General features: G+C 37.1%; 1 protein-coding gene across 7 annotated transcripts in view; it reads right to left on the minus strand.

Moving 5' to 3' along the window:
• Window positions 1–6,317: 6,317 nt before the first annotated feature.
• Window positions 6,318–14,464, minus strand: part of PAM (peptidylglycine alpha-amidating monooxygenase) — a 108,139-nt gene continuing 99,992 nt past the window's right edge. For 3 of the 7 annotated variants that reach the window (XM_071448682.1, XM_071448677.1, XM_071448678.1), the window contains 6 exons: window positions 13,773–13,891; window positions 12,697–12,796; window positions 11,284–11,337; window positions 8,757–8,969; window positions 7,654–7,710; window positions 6,318–7,127 (listed from right to left, as the gene is read on the minus strand). In XM_071448682.1, coding sequence (XP_071304783.1) covers window positions 6,946–7,127; window positions 7,654–7,710; window positions 8,757–8,969; window positions 11,284–11,337; window positions 12,697–12,796; window positions 13,773–13,891 — 725 coding nt within the window. In that variant the 3' untranslated portion in view covers window positions 6,318–6,945. The remainder of the gene's footprint in view (window positions 7,128–7,653; window positions 7,711–8,756; window positions 8,970–11,283; window positions 11,338–12,696; window positions 12,797–13,772; window positions 13,892–14,464) is intronic. The other 4 variants (XM_071448683.1, XM_071448679.1, XM_071448680.1 and 1 more) reach the window with 3 other exon arrangements.

The following is a 14,464-nucleotide window of genomic DNA, read 5'->3' on the forward strand; positions in this document are numbered from 1 at the left end:
GCAGTACAGCAGAGCTGTTTTCTGCAGTAGCCCTGGGCTAACCCAAGTGCTGTAGAGTTGTTAGAGCTACACTGAAAAGAAAGAAAATGCTGCAGTGAGAGAGTAATGGGGAAAACACAGAAACAATTAACATACTGTGTACACTCAACATATTGCTGATTGCTCAGCCTTCCTGGTAATTTTGATCTACTGTATTAAGAAGCAGGCATTAGTGACTTACCAGTGCACTGAAATGTGGCCTCCTGTGGATGGGGGAGGTTCATTGAAATAAAATACGGGGTTTTCAAACTATTGACATGAAAAACATCACTGGAAAATGGAAAAGAAACAGTTTGGCCAAAACTGACACAAGGAAGCAAGATTTAGCAGTGTCTTCAAGAAATGGGTACTATATTCTTCTGCACCTATTAGAAGACCTGCCGGCTTGCTGTCTATATCTTGGTAACAAAACTTTGTAGAAATTTTGAATGAAAAGCAGCACACCAAAAGCTTTAGTTTGAAGGAGAAGGCTCTTCCAGATAAAAGTAACCAGACAGTAAACTGAATCCTAAAGCATTTGATTCTGGAGCGGCTAATCCTGAGAGATGCATTCACTGGTCAGTTCTTGCAGCTTGTGTGTAGATGAAGGGATCTGCAGCAAACTTGCTGCACTGGTAAAACAAGCAGGGGTGCCAGTGAACAATAACTGTTGTAGGAAATACAGCATGTCCCCACTGCCAGGCAGTGCTGCCCTGTTAAAGATTACTAGTGCTGTAATGAGCAGATCACTTGGATACAAGTTTCTATAATTCTGTATTACCACATACTAATCGTTACTCACAAAGGTGAGCCCTTTTTTGGGTGCTTGAGAAGCATTTCAAAACTCATCCACAGAACTGGAGCATTCAGAGATGCAACTGGTGGCAAGAAGTGGTGCCTTGAATATGTAAAGTGATATCTGAGTAAGTGGGTAAAAAGGGAATCAATCAGATTTCATGAATTCAGTACCTAAAATTAGTTGATTATTCTTGGCAATTGATGCCTTTAATTTCCTTATGCCTCACTTCCCCCTTCTGTACAGAATGAGTAACACCATATCAGATTCCTGACAAACTGCAAAAAATACTCATTACTCTTCACAAAGCTGGCAGACATAGTGATAAAAGCCCACAGAAAAGCCCTTAAGCAAATGAATCCTGTTTAGTGCAGCGTTTCAGTGATATGCAGTAAATAATACTTGTGCTTCCCCACCAGATTGATTCTGAGTCTTTACCTAGTCAGAAACATCATCCACTCTCCCATAGAATAAAGACCAAGAAGAAGGAAAGCAGAGCGCATAGTTAGGCTGCATACCGCAAACAATTTGTTTAGAGTCTTAGCTTTCGTGTGTTTGCCTCCAGCGGGAGACGTTCCGGATTTCTGTTGGAGTTCCGGTCGCATGGTGGCAGCCTGGATCCGCGGGAGCCGCAGGCCACGGGGTGCGCCGGGCTCGCAGGAAATGCTGCCCGCCTTGCTCTTCCGAGGACTTCTTTCCGAAACGACGTTCGCAGCAGAATTTTCGGTAATTTTCACATCGAATTGTCGATAATCACGGGAGCATGAATACATTTCTGAGAGCAACATGATCCGCACTGAGTGAAGGCTGCGTGACTGACCTGTAATGTGAACCAGAGTACAAAAATACTCTACTTGTGTTTTAGGTGGTTTTATACCACAACTACCAACTGTGGTAAACTTTCAGTACAGCTTTACAGCTTCCAAGCACCTTTCAGTACTCATTACACCTTGTTTGCTGTGGGCAGGATCTCCCAGGCAAGTGTCTGGAATAACGCCATGCCTCCACTTCGTTATGTGCGGCACAGCGTGTGTGACCCGAGAGCAGACCTGAGGAAACATGCCAGAATTGTGGAATTCAGTCCTTTTTACTGAAAGTAATTTTCTCTTGAGCAGCTGTTTTAGGATGTGTCATGGTTGAAGGAACAATAACAGAGGGGACAGGGTACTCAGAGTACTGAGTGGCCAGGGCAGGGTTCTGCCCTGAAACCCTAAATAACATGTAGCACCAACTTTAGCCACTTTGGTAGTTGCCTAATCTCCATTCTGAAAAAAATTCTTCAATTCTAATTAAAAAAGAGTAGAAAATATAGGTTTCTCATATGTCTCAGAAGAATAACTATAGTCTGTAATTAATAATTTCCCTAGTTTGCTGAACTGTTACCACTGACTATTTTCTAGGGAAAAAATTACTGCATCTTTAAACCAGTACTTTGGCACAGTGCCCTACAAGAATACTGCCCATACATCATCTGTATATTTTCTAAAAGCTATACAGTGAAATCAGACAGTGCTTCACTCACAGGATGTCATGCTTCACATTCAACCTATTAATAAGAAATATGAGTGGAATGGAGATGACGAAACAGTAAAATAAAGTGCCTTCATGACCTGTAGTATTTAGAAAAAAATATAGTGCAGCTTCCAGACTGACTACCACACAGTATCTCTCCAAAACATGTGTCTAACAATGCCAGCTGAATATTCTTTTAGGTTTTTTAGCCACCATGTCCAGAAACAGCAAGAAGTTTGCAGGTTTTGCTTGGATAAGCAGCTATCACTATAGATCTTAAATTCTCTACACTGTCAGCTCCCCTCTTTTCTTCTGCCAGTAATGCTTAGCTATACAGACAAATCTATTTTTTCCCCCATTACTGGAGAAGAGCCTAAAGAGCAGTTACAGTGTAAATTTTACTATCAAGTTTTGATAATTCACATAAAAATATTTTCACATTTAAGAATTAAAAAATCCCAACAGGTAAAGGCAAATCAGGGTGCTAAAACTGTGGTGTACTAGCATCTGTTTTACACAGAAAATACAGTGGCTTAATTTCAGCTCTTATTTTTAATTTACTTGAATATTTGATTCTGGTTTTGCATTTTTTTTACTGGACAATACAGGAATCCACACAAACTGTAAAGTATACAATGACATAGTCTTTAAAATTTTTAAAGGATGTCCTCATGAGAAATTAAGTAATTAAAGTTGCTCTTGAATTGCTCAGCAGTGATAGTCCCCACAACTTTTACTGCTAATACATATGAAGTCTTTCAAACAAGTTTTCACATATGCATTGAATGGCAACCTAAAAATCACCAAGCCCCCTCTCTGTAGCATGACACTTGCTTATTCCTAATCTATTGTAGCGTGACAGCTATTACTGACCTAAAAATTCTAATAAAACTTAAATTTAGTTTTGGCAAGGAAGAAGCTTTTGCAATTCACCACAATGATCTATAAATCCTCATTAACTCTACAGTGCACTCCTTGATTAGAAATCAACTTAATCAAGATGCTTCCCAAGGAATCAATTTATACCTAATGATACTTGGTGGCAAGGATAGCTGTTTAATTGGGATTGTAATTTCAGTTCACTGGGACACCTTCAGGTGACGTGGGTGGCACCCTGTGTGTTACAAGTGCATCCTCCTCATGGCACCTTGCAGTTGCCTCAGTCTGCCCTCACTTACCTCAGGTTCACAAAAAGGTACCAAAAATTACCTGACGCCACTTGCCAGTGGATCACAACCACCTTCCCATAACTCTGTAAGACTTCCCATGGGTCAGACTATTTAAAACAGGGAGATACTTAATACAGTACAGAAAGGTGCTGAGCTACTTGGTCAGCCTAATTTTAACGAAAATATTTAGCCCCTACAATAGCCAAGATTCTTCCTTCTTAAAAAGGCTTAAGAAAAGATTAATAGACAATGTATGGAAGGTAGCACCACATCTTTTTAAATCTTAAACTGTGCAATTACATGGTGTTCATTAAAGCATAGTCTTATCTGGAGCAACTACTGAAAACTAATTTAAACATGCTCTCTAAAGTTCAGACTGAATAACCAGAATTCAACATTTAATACAATAAATAATATTAGCACACAGAACCTCTTAGGATGGAGGATGGACTGCTGGCTTACTAAAATAGGAACTGATTCAGAAAGCTTGTAGCTTCTTTTTTACATTAATTTTTCTATTGCAGTATGGAATATCTGGTACATTGTTTTCAAAAGATGCAGCTTTAATAAGAGACTAAGAACATTCAGTGCCTTCAAGCAGGTTCAGATGTTCCAATTCTGCATTGCACCTGACCAAAATTAGGAGCATGAAACCTGAGGTGCTGAAATTTGATTGGTGCTGGAAAGTAGCTGGTGGCCTGTCCGTGCAGTTATTAAAAATGACAGAATGGCTTGGGTTGAAAGTGACCTTAACCACCTAATCCAACCCCTTTGCTATGGGCATGGACACTTCCTGCTGGACCAGGATCCTGTGAGCCCCATCTAACCTGGCACTGAACACTTCCAGGGATGAGGCATCTACAGCTTCTCTGGGCAATTTGTGCCAATGCCTCACCATGCTCAGAATAAAGAATTTCTTTCTAATATCCAATCTAAATCTCCATCTTTCAGTTTAAAACCACTGCCCCCTTGTCCTATCACTATAGTCCTTGGTAAAACAGTTCTTTCTTATAAACCCACTTTAAACACTCAAAGGCCAAAATGAGATCTACGGGGAGCCTTCTCTTGTCCAGACCGAAAAACTCCAAGAGAGGTACTTCAGCCCTCTGACTATGCTTGTGGCCCTCTCTCAACCCAACTCCAACAGGTCCTCATCCTCCTTATTTTGGGGATCCCAGGGCTGGATGCAGCACTGCAGGTGGGGTCTCACCAGATCAGAGTAGAATCTCCTCCCTCATGCTGCTTCTCTTTAGGCAGCCCAGGATTATTGTGGAGACCAATGTCTGAATTTCAGAGAGCTGAGATTATGATTAAAGCTCAAATCATCTATTTTAGCCTGTACTTGCAATTAACTCTTTGGCTGATTCCTCCTCAACAAAGCATTATCGAGAATTGGAGATACAGCTCAAATAAAGGAAAGGACAAAGAGGGAAGCTGCATATTACTTCCACTGAGCTCTGCTAATGGAAGCAGAGAACACCCAACATCACTTGGACATAAAGTGAGCTAACCAAATGTTAGAAAAATATACCCTTATTGACTGCTTTGGAGAAAATCTGTGATCTTTTACAACTGATAGCTTATATGCCACCTATGACAGCAGTATCACCACAGCTTTCTTAACAGCTGTCACTGGAAACTTCCTATAAACTAGTGACTGAGCATTTTTGCAGACAGCTTCTGATGATTCTTCCGAACTGATTTATTTTTATTCATATATATGAGGATCAAGGCCACTGCCAAAAATAATACTGCCTTGCTTTCAAAGGTGAGAAGGAAACACGCTGTTTTCTTTGTAACATTAGGAAAACAAAAATTTGCAGGAGAGGAAGCAACTTAAGAGTATGCACTAAATACATTTCACATGAAACTGTGCCTGTACTCCAGCATTTCAGATGGCTATCCTGGAGATTTTGCTGTATGTGAGAAAAGAAACCAGCTTATAATGCATTTTAAGTTTGGGGGTTTTTGTTTTTTTGGGTTTTTTTCCCCAGAAAAAGGGGATTTATAAAATCTTCCTGGGAGAAGAAACCTTACCTTTTTCTCCACTATCATTACCCTTATTCCCCCACAGACCTTGCAAAACCACCACAAGGAACTTAAAGCCTATTTTCCAATCTCAATGCCAGCAGTAGCCTATTACAACACCTGCAATGATGATGATGAAAATTGTTCCATAAAACCCTGTGGCAATTACAGCTGTGTACACTGCTCATAATAGCAGTTTTAAAAGAACATTAATTATGCTCTGATCCTCAAACTGGACTGATTAGTCATAATGATGTTACACAATGATTCACACTCTAGATGACTCATACAGAGAGGGTAATTATCCAGCAGGATTTCTGTAAGTCTGCTGTTAAATGAGAGAGCTCATTACAGGACTGAGGGTTCCTGTTGAATGAATGAAAAAGAAAATGTGGAGGAAAAAAGAAAATCAGTGCTTCTAATGAGGTAGTATTAGATGCCTACCCTGACTAATTTGCATATTTAATTTGAGACACAGGCCTCCTCTTAGCTGTGACCATGTGTTTTATTAAGGAAATACCTTGGAGCTTTATTATATAAGTAAAATCCCTCTTTAGATGTTTAAGTTTGACTTTGTACATGAGATGAAGATTATTAGTCTTAAAAAAAAACAACAAACAAACAACCCTGTGACATAACAAAATATTTTCCAGCTTCCATATAAAATAGCATTTTTTTATCAGCTGGTAGAACACATTAAATTTTTTACTGTGTTAAGTGCCCCCTGTAACTTTTACAAAAGTTGTATACAAAAAAGTGCAAGCAAAAAATCCAAAGTACACTCTGACAGCCAATGCTCTGCGAATACTTTATTACACAAATTACATTCAGCTTCTGAAAATAGTGTTCTAACAGTGATACCATCTAAAAATAAGACATTCCCGAAACACATCAAGTTAGGAAGAAGAAAAAAATTAAATAGAGACTTTTTTCTTTCCTTCAATGCAATATCATGTTACTGATTTAAAAAAATAGAAGACTTAGCAGCTTCATTTTCTTGTGGCACTGTATATTCTCTCTAATGCAACAGGTTAAGGACATTGAAGAGGAAAGGCACAAAACAGAAATTGGCAACTCAATAATTATGGAAAAAATATTCTGATGAAGCAGATAGTAAGACTTATTTACAAGATCCCCATATTTGATGATAAAATACTACTGCTTTAAATCAGTCCTGCAATTAAAAGACTTTGCTTTATTAAGATGTTCACATAAAAACCAACGGCACCGATATGGAATTTCCATATACTTCTTCACTTAAAAACATAACTAAAACCAAACAAAAATTAAAGGAACTAGTGTACAGCCCCACACAGACTAGAACAGTTTACAATTAAATATACAAGATCTTAAACGTGCTTAAGGGAAAAGAAATCTGACATTCTGGGTTGAACCATATCATGGAGAACTCAAAGGTTAGTTTCAAGATGATGAAGGTGCTGGTGGCAGGGGAGACGCTGAACACTCTTCCTCGGAATCAGTGCCATCTTCTTCATCTTTTTCTTGGTCACTTCCTTCAGTACTCAGCCGGTCAAACCCTTTTCGGCTGTAGCCTTTGTGACTTGCAAAGAAGTTCCCAAGGTTAATTCCACCACCACCTTTCCCTATGGAAAGGAAAGGATTTTCATAAGGTTTGCTTTAACTGTAAGGGGAGAATAAAAATCTTTCTACTAATTAATCAGTACAGTGGTGATTCTTTTAAGTGTCCTTCCAGAAACTGTTTTTAAAGGTTCAGCATAGGAGCCACAAAAGCTAGGTGTATATAATAGGAAAGAAGAAGGAAATTAATCTTACAAGTAGAAGTTCCAGACAATGCTTTTTTAGCATCCATTTTTTCATTAATTCTACACAGATTATTGGCATTCCTACCCATTTGCCCTTAGTTTCAAAGTGCTTCATTTCATTCACCAGATCTACAATAACTCATTATAGCTCCTGCTCTCACTGGTAGTGACTCATCCTCTTTAGTGAGCAGATAATGACAAAGTTGTAAAATAAATTTTCAAAACCCCCTGATCATTGACCCCAATCCTTCCTTTAAGAAAGTTCCATCAAATCTGTTAGTCAACATGAATACAGAAAAAAAGCCTCCAGTTACTGCATTTGAAAATATAATCAGTGACTACTTACCTCTAAGTCTGCCTAAAATTCTGCCTGAACTAGAATCAAGTTTGCGTTCCCCATCAGCTGAAAAATAAATTTCAAAAATAAGCTAAACCCTGAGTGCTCTGTGATCAAATAAGTATCTGTATTTTCTGATAAATATCACAGACATTCAACAAACTAATCAGCAGCTCTAAGAAGCCATTTATGCCAGTACTGCAATAGACTAGAGTGTTAGCATATTTGATATGCTATCTAGCATATTTGGTATGCTAACACATTTGAATACAAAAGTCAGGAAGCTGTAGGCTGAAATCTTCAAATACAATACATCCAATTCAGTCCTGCAGCCATATTAGACTGCTGAATGGCCAACTCTGTCAGAGTAGGTCCTGACCAGTGGCAGAACTATGTTGTGTAGTCCATGTACATTTTCTTCTCTGGATGAAGGTATCTTGATAAAACAATTTTGTGATATAAAATAACAAGTCTAGTGATCAAATGCCTATCACAGTCTGCCAATTTATGAAAAATAATGTTATTATACAATACAAATTTAGAATTGTTTACATAACTTCTAAGTACCAATTAAAGCTTTCAGAACTATGGATTAAGGTGCACCATGGAAGCATGTCTGACTCACAGAATTGACTAGGTGGGAGAGAGCAATAATACAAAATCTCTTGTAATGGTATCTGCTTTCATTTTGCCTGTATCTCTGTAATACCCATATGGAGTCTTTTGTTTTAGCAGCTTAAAGATCCCCTACTTAAAAAATCAAACTAAAAAATCAACCTTCTTTCTTTGCTTGCAGTATTAAATTTTCTGAATTCTAGACAATACAACATGAATTTATTCTAGTAATTTCCGAGATACCAGTTTTTGCCTTGACACCAAATAAAATTTTTGATACATGTTCTGAAGAGGTGCTAGCTTGAGGGTAGTTTAAAGGCTCAGGGGGCTGCAGGTGCTGTGTCCCTGCCAAGCTGTAAGTTTGCGTGCAGCACCACTGCAACTGTTCCAGAGGGCAAAGGCACAGAGAGCTGCTTTCTTCATACCCTCACCCCCCTGTTTTCAGTGATATTTGGAACTGGAATAATAAGAGCCTGTTTTCTAGGGCAGTTACTCACAGTTACCTCCATAGACAGTTGGCTTCTTCCACCGAATAAATACTAAAATTACCAGCAGGATAACAACAGGGATAATAAGAAGAGTTGTAATAAGAACAAAGGAAACTCCAGTGCTGCTGGCCTGTTGGACCAAGTGTTGCTTATCCATATTCTTTAGAGGGTCTCTTGATTCTGGCTTGTTTTTCAATCTGGCTTCAGCAATTGTTTCTGATTCTTTAAAAAGAAAACAATTTCCATATGTAATCCATATACATCAAGCTGTTGCTTGAACAGCTGTTGCAGAACATGGTGTTTCAGGAAACAACAAGCTAGGATACCTTAAGTGCTTTGTAACAAGAAAACAAAGGCAAACTCTTACGGAGACATTTTTGGCTTTTGCTGATGTTATCCCAAATAAAAGGAAGAGCAAGTCTGAATGATACCACTCATTAGCAAAGATTCCCTCCCCTTTTCTCAAATAAGGAAACGAGATGTGTCAAACAATTTTGTCCTAAAAAGTATCAACTATTTAAAATATAGGAAATTACCCCAATGGTAATTACATCACATGGTTCTTTTTGTAAATAACCATGTGGTGTAACATCAATTAAACATCTCGTTTTGACAAAAACATTTCCACAAAAAATACAGAAAGCCAGTATACATCACATTGTCATAAACACAAAGAAAAAGTTTAAAGATCTTTATAACAAAACTGTGGCAAAGGGTTAAATTTTCAGAACTGTTACATTCCATGAAGGAATTTTGGTTCTACAAATCTGGAGAGCTTTTGAAAACTGCATTCAGTCTTGCTGAGTAATTTGTTAACTCTATACCCACAAGGAGAAAAACTATTTCAGAAAAACCTTTATGATGCTGCAAATGCTTTGTGATAACTTTTAGTAAGTAAAACTGTCTAGCTATGTACTTTGAATTCAGGCTGAACAGCATGTCTTTACAAGTAGCTGCATCACAAATACTTTCAACCAGCACTGTTTTGACTCTGTATCAAAATTAAAATGATGTTCTACTCTGACGAAGTAGCAAAAGGTTCAGTTGATAAATGATAAATATTATGATATAAAGATAAATAATATGATAACAATGATAAATAATATCATTGTTATCACAAGCACAAGGATAACAATGACACAATGAAAACATCCTGTCTATTAAGTAGTTACTGCTAAGGAAGATTTTCCTCCCCCGTCTTTCCCACCACCTCTGGGCAAAGTTACAGTTCTCTATATATTTTCCCCCATGTCACAGTAGTACAAGCACTAGTAACAGTCACCAGGAGCATGAGAATGCAAGCTACTCCTCTCCATTTAGTAAGCATTATGACACAAAGTCCATTGGCTCTTTTCTCCCAGGGGGGCTGAAAGATGTTAATTTCAGCCTACCTACTCTAAACAGTTTTAGACATTGTTACTTAAAACCTTTTTCTTACCCTGGTGTTACTATTGCATTTTTTCTCTATGACATTAGAAGTGTCAGCTAAAGAAAGCCAAAAGGCATTTACAATTTACATATCCCTAGATATACAGCATGCTGTAATGTCAACACTTCCCTTTTGAGTGCTTCAGGCAGGCTGGTGTACCAATGAAGATAAAGTAAAATGATAACAGTGATGGCAATAAGCATTTCATTGTTTCATTAGCCTTCCTTATTCTACTTTATTCTATATGCTTTCAATTGGCAGTTGGGATTTTTTTGACTTTTCTCTGTCTGCGTATATATGGCTAAAGAAAACTACATAAGCTCTGAATTTAAGCAAAAAAAAACCAGTTAAGAACATTTGAACATTTTTAATACCTTTATAAATAGTACCATAATGTGGTACTGGTTTTCTGAAAGGGAAATGAGCTACATAATGGAATACAAATGGTTAAAATTACTTTTCATCTACCTTAATTGGTATTTTACTCCTTTGAATCTCCTCTGTGTACTGTCTCCTTAAATTGTTCCTACATGCTTTCATTTTCTTTTTCCTTTATTTTTCCATTTTCATGCAGATTAAATAAACAAAAAATCTAGTAAATCTATAGGAGGAAATGTAAATAGAAAAAAATAGTATTTCTTCCCATATGGTGTGACTGACAAGGCTGTGTACTAAAAGACTACACAGGAATATAAACCAACTGTCATTTCAAATAACCCTTTTTTGGTGGTGGACGGATGTAGAGTGGGGGAGGGTGCTGGGGAGTAACTGTTGCTGTTGTATTTTAGAGCTATTTCTGCATCTAAGGGAGCTGCCACAGATACCAATCTGGAACATACGAGATGGTAGAATGGAATTAACCTACTAGTGAATTTTTTATTCTGTGACAGTGGAGCACTTGTCATCACTGGAAATGAAATGTTTAGATTGGCTGTGAAATAGCATCTACCAGGTAACGGTGTTACAAGCTTCCTTCCAGTGCTTCCAATAGGAATGCACAAAAACCAGGTCAAACTAGTCAGCATTTTGTCTCTTCAGCTTGGTAGAAGCAGCCCTAGTCTACGTGAACATACTGATCCCTTCATTTTCATTATGAATCAGACTAACCTTTTGTCTCCTGTACCTCAATACCAGCCTTTTTAACTGACCGATGTTCCATTTCTGTAAAACAAAATCATTCTTCAGGACAACTGATATTTCAGAAAGGCACTCAGTGACATCTTCCTGCTAGCTTTCTCAAATGTACAGTACAATCCTACAGTAAACATTCCCATCAACATCTGAATTTCACCACGGAGAGTCAATATAAACTATTCAGTAGCTCACAAAGCCAGAGGAAAAAAAGGAAGAGCTCAGTTCATGTAAGTTGCTTGCAATAATCACCTTTTATATGAAACAGAAAGATTTTATGTGTGTGCCTAAAGGTTCATAGATTCCTGCAAAAATAAAACTGTTTATTTTTTTATTATCAAAATCATAGTGAATTAAAGGCTGGTTGAATCAGGGTTTCTTAGCTACTGCTCTTTTATACTTCAGCAAAAACTAAAAATAAAATTTTATACAAGGACGTCCCTCGTCTAACCTGTATAAATTCCATTACTTTTTTATTCTCATATTTCTTTGAATAACAGATGAGAATTGTTTATGTTCAGTTCATTAGATGCAGATAAAAACATATCCAATCAGAATTACAATTTATTTGGTCCAGCCTCCTGTTATTAAGAGCAGCTGATACCAAATGCTCCAAAGGAAAATCCATTAATTATAAACAAGACAAATAAGGAATAACTAGCTTAGTCATTTATAGCAGTGGACTCTTACTGGATGACTAACATCCTGAAGCCTAAGACATCATGTCTGTCATACATTTTTTTATCCTATATAAAGGAGCAGTGAATTATATTTTTATTCCTGTAAAACATGTAACCTCTCTCTGAATCCTACTAAATTGAAGTCTGACTAAGCAGGTTTCTCTCCCTGAACTGAAGCTGCTTGCCTTGGGGCTTACTAGATTAGAACAGGCAAGTGTTTCCTCTGTATGAAAAGAGGACTTCAAATTATACTAGATTAATTTTCTAGTGATGAAAGCTCCCAATAAAATGAATATAATTTTTACGTTGACCAAAGTTTTTATTTTATACCTTGGGAGTTTTCTGCATGATAACCTCACAGGAAGCAGTTGAGTTCTCAGCAAATGATACACTAAAATTACTAAAATACTAGAGTAACACTTTTGTTTAAGCAAGTACTAACAATGGATATGTAAGGCAAATGCATGTTGATTCCTTCTGTGATAAACTCATGTGCCAGGACTCTTCTTTGATAGAGCACACAACAATGCTGAAGAACAGTCTTCTAATGAAAACTGAGCAGCAGCACACAACTGCTGCAGGTGAAGCTTGTAGTGCACTTAAAACCTTCATTATGCCACTAGGCTCTTGGCCAAGGGCACCAGATATGTGATACTGACCTGAAAGTACAAAATATGAAATTAGGACATTAAGAACAAAAAGAACATACTTTCTACAGATGCAAACTTCCACACTGCTTTGGCATGAACATCTCCAACAAATACTGTTCTGTCTTCTGAAGCAACAATATCATGTGGCATCTCAAAGCTCTGTGAAGATAAGCAGTAACATATTACCCCTAAGTGTCTATGCTTTCATAAGGCCTCCTTAACACCTAACTTGAGCCTGGTCATATTCAATCCTGCTTTAGACTGGAAAATGTAGCAGGTGCTGGTGTGAAACCCAAATGTGTGAAAGGAAAGGAATTCCATTTCTCTTAATTTGCCTTCTCCAGGGGTAATGACATAGAGATTACTGCATATATTAATGCTAAAAAAAGTTATATTAATATTATTTCTATTCATATTATTACATTCCACTTTACCCACTGAAATACATATTTTCAAAAATAATCTTGGTTTGAAACCCACACATTTAATTTTCGTTAAAGTTCATATGCAAAACAGCTATTTGCTATACTCAGAAAAAATAACTCTCAATATAATTTAAAGTTGGACTGCAAATAAAGAGTGTATGTGTACCAAGAAGTGGGAATATTAACATTTATTCTTTAATCTAAGACAATATATAGAGACTGTTAAAAACTCCACAATTTCAATGTACAATACTGCAAGAAGAACATTTGGCCTTAACTTATCACTAGTATTCTATAAAGAGGGATATAACCATACAGTTATTATATACCATATTATTTCTGCTTAGGAATAAGGTCTATTTTTTGTCAAATTACTAGCATCTAAATATATAAATCTTTCAATTCCTTCATTATTCTCTTAAATGAACTTTTAAGAACTGTAATGGTAGTAGTAAAGTAGGCTTATCCTGCCTGAAGGTATTATCTGTAGGAATCATCTAGAAGTTAGTATAATTTCCAAATGTGTACCACATGTAGAAGCTAATACCCAAAATTCTAGTTTTTTTATTTACTATTATAAATAATTCCTTTTGAATACCTTACATTATAATAAAAAATTTTCCACTTCTTACGAAGTTGGAAAAGTAGAATGCTAGCAATGTTCTCATATATATGATTATACGTAACAGGTACTTTGTGCAGTACTCTACCTTTCTAAGTGGAATGAAAGTTTCAATTATTTCTCCAGTAGAGAAGTTCATCACAAATCCTTTCACTGGTTCTGCCTCTCCAGGATAGGGCATTCCATTAACTGCAAAGAGGAGACCACCTGCAACAACATTAGACTTGCCTTAAGAACCCACACATAGCAAACTGCAGTGAAGATGGAACTGTAATAGTTTAGATAAAAAAAGGCTGTCTGAGAAACAGAAAGACAGAAAGATAACTCAACAAGAAGCTAAACTACAAGAGGAAAGTTAAGTGAGGTATAACTCACTGAAACTTTGTCATTTAAGATATGCATACTTAGTTCAAATAAGAAGAACCAGCAACATTTTACATATAGTTTAAATGTAAAAGGAATGTGAAGGTGTTAAAAAATAACCTCAAGAATGCTGTGCTATGGTGGTTGACCTGACAGCAGAAAGTTCTTTCAATGCATCAAAAGCAGAAAGTCAGCTGCGGAGTAAGTGGGACCACAAAAGGAAAAGATGTGAAGGGGGACTCAGGGGTCAGAGGCCTATGGCAAAGAAATGGGTTTTGTCAGTTTTTTCTGTTTAATATGCTGGGAAGTTTCTAACACTCAATTTTTTTTCTTGGTAAAGAGATCAGAGGAGACAACTCAACAGGAAGCACAAGGTATAAGACAAGTTGGAGGTTATTAATTTATGAGGTTTAGATG

This window comes from Agelaius tricolor, unplaced genomic scaffold (assembly GCF_023055355.1).
Source record: "Agelaius tricolor isolate 1412-34295 unplaced genomic scaffold, bAgeTri1.0.p SCAF_27, whole genome shotgun sequence".
Classification (NCBI taxonomy): Eukaryota; Metazoa; Chordata; class Aves; order Passeriformes; family Icteridae; genus Agelaius; species Agelaius tricolor.